The sequence below is a fragment of the Antechinus flavipes genome, chromosome 2 (genome assembly GCF_016432865.1).
Source record: "Antechinus flavipes isolate AdamAnt ecotype Samford, QLD, Australia chromosome 2, AdamAnt_v2, whole genome shotgun sequence".
Taxonomy (NCBI): Eukaryota; Metazoa; Chordata; class Mammalia; order Dasyuromorphia; family Dasyuridae; genus Antechinus; species Antechinus flavipes.
Genome location: NC_067399.1, coordinates 444,123,929 through 444,136,533, shown reverse-complemented (window position 1 = coordinate 444,136,533; position 12,605 = coordinate 444,123,929). Strand labels below are relative to the sequence as shown.

The window sequence follows — 12,605 nt, the reverse complement described above, 5'->3', positions numbered from 1 at the left end:
CAAAACACTATTGATTAAAGAAATGCAAATTAAATTAATTCTTAAATACCATTTGATATCTCTCACATTGGCTAAGATGACAGGAAAAGATAATGACAAATGTTGGAGGGGATGTGGAAAAACTGGGACACTACTGCATTGCTGGTGGAATTGTGAACTGATCCAACCATTCTGGATTTAAAACTATGCCCAAAGGGTTATCAAAGCGTGTCCAGCAGTGTCTTTATGAGTTTGGAGCCCAAAAAGATCATAAAAGAGGAAAAAGACCCACATGTGCAAAAATGTTTGTAGCAGCCCTTTTTGTAGTGCTAAGGAACTGGCTGAAAAAGTTATGGTTTATGAATGCAATGGAATATTATTGCTCTATAAATGATGAGAAGGCTAATTTCAGCTTGGGAAGACTTACATGTACTGATGCTGAGTGAAGTGAACAGAACCAAGAGAACATTGTACATAATAACAAGAATGTGAGATCATCAACTGTGATGGATTTGGCTCCTTTCAATAATGAGGTGATTCAAGGCAATTACAATAGCCTTGTGATAGAAAGTAACATCCACATCTAGAGAAAGAACTATGAAGACTGAATGTGGATTAAAGCATACACAGCATTTTCTTCTTCTTCTTTTTTTTTTAACTGTCTTCTCCTCCCCCTTTTAAATGTTTTACTTTTTTTCTCAGTATGAAGAATATGGAAATATCTTTAGAAGAACTGCACAAGTTTGACCTATAGAAGACTGTTTGCTGTCTTGGGGAGGGAGAAAGACAGAGGACAGAGACAAAATCTGTAACCTTGCAAAGGTGAATATTGAAAATATCTGTGCATAATATACCAAAAAAATTTAATATTTTTAAACATTTGTTTTTTAAAATTTTGAGTTCCAAATTGTCTCTTTTTTTCTTCTTCTTCCCATTCACAGAGAAATTAAGTAATCTGATACATAAATTGCACATGTAGGATCACAAAACTTATTTACGTATTATCATATTGTAAAAGAAACTCCACTCTCCTCCCACAAAACCCTTGGAAAACTAAAATTGAGGGGATGCCCAACAATTGGGAAATGGATCAATAAATTGTGGTGTGTTTATGATGCAATGTTATTGTTCTACAGGAAATGAGGAGCAGAATGCTCTCGGGGGGGGGGGGGGGGGGGACACCCAAACCTAGAAATCTTTTGCTTCTATCACTTCCTTCAATCTATTCTCTTTTCTACTAACTACACTTCCTCCTAGTCCCTTCTCTTCTTGTTTTCCTATAAGGTAATATAAATTTCTCCCCATGTTCCACTCCACTGTAAAAGCTCTTCTTTTACATGAGAAAATTTACTCCGTTCTACCTCTCCACTTTTCTTTCACTATAGTCCTCTTTCTTTCCTCTTAATTTAATTTTTTTAGAAACCATCTCATCATATCAACTCACACCCTCTGTCAGTGTATACTTCTAACTGCCCTAATAATGAGAAAGTTCTTAGGAATTACTAGCATCATCTTTCCATGTATGGGTCTAAACAGCTTAATTTTATTGAATCCCTTATGATTTCTCTTTCCCATTTACTTTTTTTATGCTTCTAAAGTATTATATCTGAAAATGAAAGTTTTCATTCAGCTCTTGTTTTTTCATTAGGAACATTTGGAATTTTCTATTTAATTAAATATCTATCTTTTCCCCTGAAGGATTATACTTGGTCTTGCTGGGTAGATGATTCTTGATTATAGTCCTAGTTTCTTTGCCCTCTGAAATATCATATTACAAGCTCTCTGATCTTTTAATACATAAGCTACTAAATCTTATGTTATCCTGACTGTAGCTCTGTGGTATTTGAATTGTTTTGCTTTGTTTTGTTTTTTCTTGTCTGCGGGCAATATTTTCTCCTTGATCTGAGAGCTTTGGAATTTGGATATGATATTCCTGGGAGTTCTCATTTTAGGATTTCTTTCAGGAGGTGATCAGTAAATTCTTTCCATTTCTATTTTACTGTTTCTAGAATATCAGAGTGGTTTTCCTTAATAACTTCTTGAAAGATGTTTGGGTTCTTTTTGATCATGGTTTTCAGCCTAATAATTCTTAAATTATCTCGACTGATCTATTTTCCAGGTCAGTTGTTTTTCTAATAGGCAGTTCACATTTTTTTTTTCTCTATTTTTTTTCATTCTTTTGATTTTGTTTCTTGATGAATCATGGAGTCATTAGTTTCCTCCTATTAAATTCTAATTTTAAATAATTATTTTCTTGAGTGAATACTTCTTTTTCTACTTAGTCAATTCTATTTTTTAAGGAGTCCTCAGTAAATTTTTACATATCTTTTACCATTTGGCCTACTCTAATTTTTAGGATATTGTTTTCTTCAGTATTTTTTTTAATGCTTCTTTTACAAAGTTTTTTTTATTCTTTTTTCCAATGATTTTCTTGCATCACTCTCATTTCTTTTTCTACTTTAACCTTCACCTTTCTTATTTGATTTTTCAAATCCTTTTTGAGTTCAAGGAATTCCTTTTAGGCAAGAGATCAAGTTACATTTTTCTTTGAGGCTTTGGATGTGGCAGTTTTGACTTTGTTGTCTTTTACTGAGTTGTTTTGATCTTCTTTCCCCCTCATCCCCCTTATTTCCCTAGCATATTTTCTTGACTTTTAGCTCTATGTTAAAGTGGATCTCTGCTCCTAGGTTAGAAGGAGCACTGTGCTCACTAACTTTTATTAAGACACTAACACATCCCTGAATAAGTTAAAGTGCTTTTTAATTGTTTATCACAAAATTTAATCCCATTATGTAAACTTCTGGCCTTGATTTTCTTCATTTACAAAATGCAGCCAAATAAGCTTTAATTATCCCCCAAGTTGAGTTTAAAATTTTTTTAATAATAGTTTTTATTTTCAAAACACATGCAAATATAGTTTTCAACATTCACCGTTGCAAAACCTTGTGTTCCAAAATTTCTCCCTCTTTCCTTCCACACCTCTTCCCCTAGATAACAAGTATCCAAAACAGGTTAAACATACATGTGCAATTCTTCCAAACATTTTCATATTTATCATGCTGTACAAGAAAAATCAGATCAAAAAGGGAAAAAATAAGAAAGAAAAATAAAAACAAGCAAACAACAAAAAAGTGAAAATGCTAGCTTGTGATCCATACTCAGTCCCCACAGTCCTCTCTCTGGGGGCAGATGACTCTTTCCATCACAAGTCTACTGGAATTGGCCTGAATCATCCCACTGTTTAAAAGAGCCAAGTCCATAAGAGTTGATCATCACATAATTTTATTGTTGCTGTATGCAATGTTCTCTTAGTTCTGTTCACTTCAGTCAGCATCATACATGTAAGTCTCTCCAAGCCTTTCTGAAATCATCCTGCTGATCATTTCTCATAGAACGATAATATTCCATAACATTCGTATACCATAGCTTATTTAGCCATTCCACAAGTGATGGGCATCCACTCAGTTTCCAGTTCCTTGCCACTTCAAAAAGGGCTGCTACAATTTTTTTGCACAGGTGGATCTTTTTCCCTTTTTTATGATCTCTATGAAATACAGATTTGGTAGAGACACTGACGGATCAAAGGGTATAGACATTTTTAAAGCCCTTTGGGCATAATTCCAAATTGCTCTCCAGAATGGTTGGATCAGTTCACAACTCTAGCAACAATACATTAGTGTTCCAGTTTTCCCACATCTCCTCCAATATTTATCATTATCTTTTCCTATCACCTTAACCTGAGAGATGTAGATGATGCAAAGTGAATACTTGCCTGGAACAAGGGTTACTGAGATCCTGATTATAGGCAAGAAAAATCCATAAATTACTCTGTAATAGAGCAGCTATAGGAAAGACAGTCAGAAAGCATATGTTAGTTATACTCACCCCATTTGTGCTTCCTTTCCGATTAATATCCTGCAGGACAGCTTTGTCCAGCCCCAACTTCAGACTGGCTTTGTCAAACATTTCTCGTTCATAGGAATTTCGAGTAATGAGACGATAGACCTTGACAGCCTTGCTTTGACCTATTCGGTGACAGCGAGCTTGAGCCTAGTGGAATAAGAAGGCCAAAGAACAAATTAACTCCCTTATCTGATGAATTGTAAAGTCTTGCAGCTTTTTACCTCTACAACACTTCTTATATCTGGCCCATTTTTTTTCAACTCACATGAAGACACTTTCTGGTTCTGGCCCTCCTCCTATTCACCTAAACTATAGCTTCCTAATAGATCTTTCTTCTTTATCTCTCCTCCACATACCTGCCAATATTATTCCTAAAGCTCAGGCATAATCCATGTTGATCATCTCCCTAAAGGATCCCTTATGCCTCTAGGAAAAATATAACTCCTCTTTGACATTTAAAACTCTTCATGGCCTGGGAGCAGCCCACCTTTCCAAACTTACTGTACTTCTACTTATATACTCTAAGATCAGGCAAATGGAGCCTGGCTCTTCCTTAATCATTATAGTTTATGTTCCCCCTACCTATTTCCTATCTATCGTAGATTGTTTCCCATGCTTGAAATATACTAGTTTCCTTCAAAGCTTAAGTTGAGGCTTTTCCTGATCTCCTTTAGCTGTTAGGGCCTCAGCTGACTCTGTTATCTTGATATATTTTGCATTTATTTTACATGTATATTTTACTTTCCCTGAGAGATTGCAAGTTTCCTGAAGGCAGAGATGGTTTTCTTTTTGGCATTCTATCCCCAGAACTCAGCATATAGTAGGTGTTTAATAAAATGTTTATTGATTTAACAGGCAGAAGCAGTATTTTCCACTAAAAGAAGTTATTTAATATAGAAGAATATGCCTTTAAAAAAAATCACTGTAGGCAACTAAATTAAAACTGAACTCTTTAAGTAAATCCTTATTCTAACAATGTTGCTACTCCAAAAATATTTTTGGGAATTCCTTTGTGGTTGGCAATTTTTTTAGGGACTGAGGCATGTTCTTAGAAATTTGCTAAAAGGTAGGAAATCATCATCATTTGAAAGTAATCTGTTCAAAAGTCAATCAGAGACAGATATTTAAAAAAAGGTGAGTGGTTATACTGAGTAACATAATTTTTGATTAAAACCAAGATATGTTTGTAAAACAATGAGACTAATTGTCATATGTTATTTACACATTTTTTTTTTTGGTTTGTTTTTACTCAGTCTTGTCCCCATTATTGGGGGTTTTTATCAACAGAGATACTGGAATAGTTTGCAATTTCCTTCTATAGCTCATTTTACAGATAAAGAAACTGAGTCAAAAAGGTGACTTGCCCAGGATCACAGTTAGTAAGCATCTGAGGCTGGATTTGAACTCAGGTTTTGCTGACTTCAGGCCCAGCACTTTAACTACTGTGCTACCCAGATGTCCAAAGTTTTTGCTTTATTTATCTTATATGATTGTTTAGACGACAGAATACGCCAATGTGAATATAATGCGCTTTGCAAACTGCCACACATAATTCTTAAGATTTCCCAAGGCTGTTCTTGTTCAGAGTAAAATTAGAAACTACTTTGGTTACATTAAAGCCTTTGTGTCTTTTTGATTCTTTTGGATTTGCATCCTTAGGGTCCTGAAAACAAAGCTGTATCTAGAGCTATTGAGTCCCTGATTAATCTAGTGTTCTCTTCTGTCACTGACAACAATATGATTGAACAGCTTCATTATTCTATCTTTGGTTAATGTTGAATAACTAAAACAATTTCTATAAGCAGAACAAAAAAAATTTATTTTCAAACAGGAAATTATCACTTCTCTTTGTGCATAACAAGATTAACTTTTAAGGCCCTGACCAACTCCAAAATTCTGAGACAATGATTTTATATGACGAAGAGACCACCAGGCACAATCTTCCCAAACTACTTAAAAAATTAACATTCTTCCAATGTTTAAGGCTTAGAATTTCACTCAACAACTTCTTTAATACCTAATACTTAAACTTCTTTACTTTCTTAAAAAGTCAAGTATTTGGGAAGACAACCAAAACTTAAATTTCAAATCCTGACTTTCTCCCCAATTCTAGACCCACAACTCCATCTTGCTTTGATACATTTCTACTTGACTATCCTGCCACAACTTCAATTAATTGTCTAAAATGAAAATTATCCTGCTGTGCTCCTTTGTTCCATTTTCCTTTTCAAATACCCTTTATCTGATAGTGGTATTATCATTCTTTCATTTACTTAGGCTTAAAATCTTGTTGTTATATTTTAACCCCTTTCTAAGTTCCAATGATTTTTTAATTCCCTCTATCAGGTGTTTCATTATTTCCTTCATGACACAACCTGATTACCTCATTGGACAGTTTGTTTCCTTTAGTTTTCCCCCCTTCTCTAATCTTTCCTACTGTTAAAATAATCTTCCTAAAATACTCTTCTGATCATGTTACTCTTTAGCTGAAAAATTTTCTATATAATCTCATTTCTTATTACCAACAACCAATACTATGCTTGCCCTATCATACTCCCTCTTCATCCTACTCACAGGTGGCCTAGCCAGGTATATTAACAGTGAGATGTTCTAGAGAGAAATTCTAAAATAAAGTATTTATTAAGCACTTACTATAAGCTAGGCATTATATCAACTGCTAGAGATAATACAAGAAAAGATAATTTGTTTTCTCAAAGAGTTTACATTCTATATAACAGGGAAAGACAAAACATAAAATGGAGTTGGAAAGCAAGCAGTTAGGCAAATGGGAAAAAATAAGGAGAGTCACCAGTTAGTAGAGCAGACCCCAAAGTGAAGTTAACTGTCACTGGGCAAGGATGCTAATAAAGTCTAATCTGGAGAGTAAGTCGAATGGATAGTGAAGTGAGCACATCTGGGGCCCTTCAAGAAATGTTGATCCCTGGCATGCACTTACCAATCAAGAAAGCAGGCTATAGGTTAATCATCTCGAATACTTTTTGTAATACTACATTCTTGTGCATCTCCAAGCTTTTTCTAAAAAAGCTCTAAGTTGGTAGACACTACTAATGCTGCTTTCCTCCCCAGTAACCTCTAAAGTATCTTCCCTATAAGGTTTATTGGACTTTTCTGTAAGGAAGGGAATGATACTTATAAAAAGTATTCCTGACTTGTTAATGCTGTCTGAACTTTCTTTGTATAACTTTATCCAATCCCTTCCCTTCAAACCTAATGCTGTGATCTTAAAGTTTTAAGGAAATGAAGCAGTTCCTTCCTGTAAAAGGTTGGGAACCCTCACCAAAAGGATAATTCAAATCCCTCTACAATCTAGCCATAGGCCACCTTACCACTCTTAATAACTCATCTTTATGACTAAACCAAATTAGACTTCTCAATATTTCTCATATTGTCTTAATATTTTCTTACCTCCATGTTTTTGCTTATTTACACCTTTATTTCGACCTTCAAATGCTAACTTCCATGAATACCACCAATCCAAATCACCCTATCTTTCAAGAGCTAGCTCAAATGTCTATTCATATTATGAAACTTTCTAGATTCTCTACAGACTAGAGTAATCTCTCCCTCTTCTGAAATTCTATGACATTTATTATTGATGCCATTCACTTATAATTATGTACTATTTTGAGATACATTTAGATGTAGCTTCTGTTCTGTTCATTTGATTTTCTAAATTGACTTGTACTGTAAATTCTCTTAAGAGCTAGTATTTTATGAGAATTTCCATATATCTATAATCCAATGAAACCAGTGTTTGAAATGATGACTCAGACCTAATGAATCAGTTATTATAGTATGTAAGTAAATTGTGAATATATGGTAAAGATTACAGCATTCTATTAATGCAAAGATCTGATTAAAAGAAACAAAACGACTATGAAATACATTAGATTCAAGACCATCTATTATTCTCCAAATCAATTTATCCCTCAAAATAGTTTAAAATCATTAAGAAACATTCCCCAACAGAGTGAGTAAAAGTGGGCAAAAATTAAAAGAATTATCAATACCCTATGCAAGACTCTTTTATATCACTAATAACTAGAGAAATGAACAGAAATCAGATTTTATCCAGTGAATTGGCAAAGACAACAAAAGATGAAAATAGAATAGTTTATAGGCAAGGAGAACAAAGGCACATTACCACACATTTAATGGAACTTTTCACTGGGCTTCCTATTCTGAAAAACAATTTGGAATTATGTGAGATAAGTCACTACATTGTTGACATAGCAATCCTACTACTTACTATGGTCTTATATACTAAGAATGGAAAAAACAGACCCCATATATAACAAGATATTCCTGGTAGCACTTTCTGTAGTAGTTAAAAACTGAAAACAAAGTGGGTACTTATTGACAGGCTGAACAAATTGTGGTATGAAATAAACTAAGAAATGTGGTATGAAACATGAGAAGCCTTGTATGAAGTGACCCAGAATAAAGTAGGATAAGGTTAGTGATTGAATCTATGATTTCATTGGTAAAGGAACTTTGCAAATGTGTAAACTGTATTGACATGTTCTCTGAAACTTTATCACTAAAAGGTCAAGTTATTTTATGTGTCAAGGATAGGATTTGAATAGAAGTCTTCTAAACGCTAAGGCCAATTCTTTATCCACTTTACAATATTGCTCATTTAGAGTAAGCAAAATAAAGTAAGTAGAGTAAGAGTAAGTAAAATCAGAAGAAAACAATATATGATAACAAAAACAAGCAAAATGACTCATTTTGGCCCTGGAGAAAAGAAGAGGAAATTATTCCTTCATATCAAAAGGAGGTAGGGAACTAAAGCTTGAGAGTTATGTGTACATCCTGTTGGAGCAGTCATTCTGATAATTTTGTAAAATTGTTTTTGTCTATTATAACAGATTTATGTAGTAATTATGGTGGATGGGCATGACTGTAAAAACAAAAGGAATTAATAAATTTATTTTAAAAATAGCATCCAGAAGGCAGCAGTGATTTGTTCCACTAATTTATTTGAATGGTGTAGGTATTGGAAGAATAGAGGGATGTGAATACCAAATTTAAAACCCTGAGTGCTTCCAAGAAAAACTTAACTTTGACCCAAACATCAACTGATCCTCAACAGATATTTTTGGAATAAGGTTTAACTAATTTGTCCAAAGTTCTACTCCAATGCATTGTGGCATGGAGGTAAATCCTGGATTCTTAGAAAGGCTCTTCCAGAAGAGCTCTAATAGCTCTTCTCAGCTGAGAATGGCTTTGAACATATACCTGATGAAAAACTGTCTCTTGTCCAAACATACTAGTTAAGCTTTAAAAGTTTTATCAGAAAATTGGCCAGCAGCTGATAAATTTTTTTGATCATGGTTATGGAATAGTCATCTAAAATTACTTAAATAATGATGATAGCTACTAGTGCTTCATATTTCTATAGCACTTTAATTTGAAAAAAAAAAACCCAACACTTTATGTCAACTTATTTGATTTTTACAGTAATTATGGGGTAATGTTAGCATCATATCCATTTTTATAGATAAGGAAACTGAGTAGCTAGGGGTTAAGAGCCATAACACTACTAAGTGTCTGAAGTAGTATCTGAACTTGTCATCCTGATTCCAACTGCAGCCCTTATCATATCATCTATGGAAATGTTGGAATTTGTGCTGATGAAAGAATAGCCACATCAATAAAATCATGGGTTTTTAAAAATAACCTCAATCTGAGCTAATATTGCAATTCTATGTAGGCAGTTATGAATCCTATTTAGTTGGAAGAGTTAATGTTATCTTCTTAAGTTATCCTATCTAACAGAAATCACTGACCTAGATATTTAGTGCATACTACAATGCTGGACAAAAATATCCTTTTCTAGCATGAATTTGCACTATAATATTAATTTTAAGAATTCGAGTAGTTATCATATCGAATATTTATCAACCTTATAGTTGATATAGTTACCTGCAAATCATTTTGTGGGTTCCAATCTGAATCAAAAATGATGCATGTATCAGCAGCAGTGAGATTGATACCAAGGCCTCCAGCTCGGGTACACAGGAGAAAGACAAAGCGATCTGAGTCTGGCTTACAGAAACGATCAATAGCGGCTTGGCGCAGGTTTCCTCGTACTCGGCCATCAATCCGTTCATATGTATATCTGGAAGTACCCCAAAAGAGCAACAGTTCAGGCATCAAAATGAGCACATTTTAAAGGGAGAATAGTTAAAACATAGGAAATTTATTCGGCTAAGACTTTAAATTTCATACTTCTATATGCATACCATAGTACAATGGTCAAAAAGGAATTTTTTTCTTCGGCAAAATGTTATTACTATTACACTGGGAAATAATATTTTTGTCTAATACATCAGTTATTAAGTAACATAAGCATCAAAATTTGAAAAGGGCAGGTAAAAAAGAAATGGAGCAATATTTATCTCCTTTATAAATCTTTACAAAGTCAACTCCAAATATATTCAATGGTTTAACTTTACACAATTGTCAGTTTAATTTTTCTTTAAAGGGAAAGTAAAATGTGATTAAATCTGATCATAAGGCTCAGGCAGCAAAAGTCTCAGGAAACTACTTTCAATATTAAGCAAAAAAATTCAGTCAAAAAAATTTAAATAATTAAACAAAACCTTACGCCTTTTATGGTAGCTTGAAAATGATAATCTCATCAGGATCTTACTCAAGATCTACTCAAATGCTTTGCTATGTAGTTTAAGCTGAGCAGGTCATTATCAAGTTTGCCTGTTTACTCTAAGATACTTTATAATGTGAGAACAAAGTATATACTAAAATCTTATAGTCTTCAAATGATGACAAATTCTTTGAGTAAAAGCAAAATTTTGAAGACATATGATTAGATGATCTTCTAAGGCTGTGTGGAGAGGCAGAAAAGTGACAAGACACATACCAATGTAGAAAAAGGGTGGACTGTAGTGGGATATTGTGTTTAGCAAAAAATAATCCAAATTATATTTTGAATATTAATGAGTTTGTTAATCAAACTGGAAAGGAATCAATGTAAACTTAAAACACTAAACTTGAGAAATGGGTACCAGGAAGTCATCAGGTATGACATGGAAACATCAATAGTGAAAGTAATTCTCAATACAACTTTGGCAAAAATATCAACAAAGACAGGATTAACACAGATGACTTCCAAGAGGTTTCCATTGTCCAGAATATGGATAACACAAAGTAAAAGAATAATTTTAGCACAAAATGATGAAGAAAAGAATTCATGAATAGAAACCAAAATGGAAGGGTTTATATATCTTGTTCCAAATAGATAGATCTCAAAGAACCTTTGTGAAAACAGTACTAGATGTCAGTAAGTTATGCCTGTACAAAAATCTATGTCCCAGAGGGAAAAGTGCAATGAACTGGGTAAGGAAAATGATTAGGAGACCCAAGTATAATTGCTAAAGGAACATATTTTAACTTGGTCAAAAATGATGATGACAAAGGACACTATCTAATCATGTGCCAGACATTCCATTCTGTTAAAACAGATCTTAAATTTTTGATTTTATCAATTACTGGATGGCTAAGCAACTATATTTCAAAGGATGTTGATTAATTTATGAATGTTAACAAAAGGGATATCTGCTTTGCCTTGCTTGAGAAAGATATAGAGAGTACATTTAAGATTTTGATGATTACAAAAGAGGCTGATAGGGACACTACATTCTCTCTCAAGAGTTCCCAACCTTTTTTGGTTCCTTCATCTTATAACTTTCAGTAAACCTTCCTTAGAATCAAGAGTAATACTTCCTATTTAAATATGCAAAGAAATAAATTCTAGAGTTTACTATGCATGTACATACCAAATAAATCTGTAAGACTCTTGATTCTGTTTCTCATCAACAATTTTATTCTGGGTATGGATTTTGAAAGTGATTTCTACACATTATGTTCAGCTTCTAGTTTGTTTCTTACTTTGGATTTGATTAAAAAAAGGACTGAGAATGTTGATTCACAAAGATAAATTGTTATAAAGGGAATTAAAGTTTAAGTTTTATAAGCATGCTTAGTAAGAATGGGCTATTTTTGCTTAGAGAATATCAAAAATTATGTTAACTTGGTTGATGGAAAGTTCTTTAGAATTTTGGTTATTACCAAGTTCTATTAGTTTCTGGGGTTTTTTTTGGGGGGGAGGGAGGAAGAAGGGGGATTGGGTAGGGGAAAGGGTTTATGTTGTGATCTTGTTCCCAAATGCAGCCAGGTGATAAAAGTTCAGATCTTTTTTTATCTCCAATATAGCTCGGTTAGCTTAGAGGCCTATCTCTCTGCTTGGTTCCAAGAGCTTCCAAAGGTTCTGTCCTTTAGCCTCTGCCTCTGCTTTCTTCAGCCTCCAGCCAGCACAAAGATGGAATGAATCTTGTCTCCTTCACTTGGGGCTCAGCTAGCTTTCTGGTGAGTCTTTCAGACCAGCTTGGTCTCAGTGGGGGAAGTGCAGGAGCCCAGCCACCAACCACAGTGGTGTGAGATGAAGATGGATCTGGTTGTCCACTGAACTCCACTCGTAGCTTTATCCTCTGAAAACTATTCTTCTGCCACCAGCCAGCCAAGTGGAAAATATTCTGGAATAGATCTCTCTTGCCTCGGAGAGAGGGCTTCTGGCATAATTCCGCTGAAATCTCCCAAAGTGCTCTGTGTCTGCACCAGAGAGCTCCTCTCCAATCTAGCTGAACTCTCTTCTGCGACCAGCCAGCCAAGTGGAATAT

General features: G+C 34.1%; 1 protein-coding gene across 9 annotated transcripts in view; it reads right to left on the bottom strand.

The window, feature by feature from the left end:
* Positions 1 to 12,605, bottom strand: part of CHD6 (chromodomain helicase DNA binding protein 6) — a 168,774-nt gene that overhangs the window by 54,382 nt on the left and 101,787 nt on the right. For all 9 annotated transcript variants that reach the window (XM_051979283.1, XM_051979281.1, XM_051979289.1 and 6 more), the window contains 2 exons: positions 9,832 to 10,027; positions 3,865 to 4,029 (listed from right to left, as the gene is read on the bottom strand). In XM_051979283.1, coding sequence (XP_051835243.1) covers positions 3,865 to 4,029; positions 9,832 to 10,027 — 361 coding nt within the window. The remainder of the gene's footprint in view (positions 1 to 3,864; positions 4,030 to 9,831; positions 10,028 to 12,605) is intronic.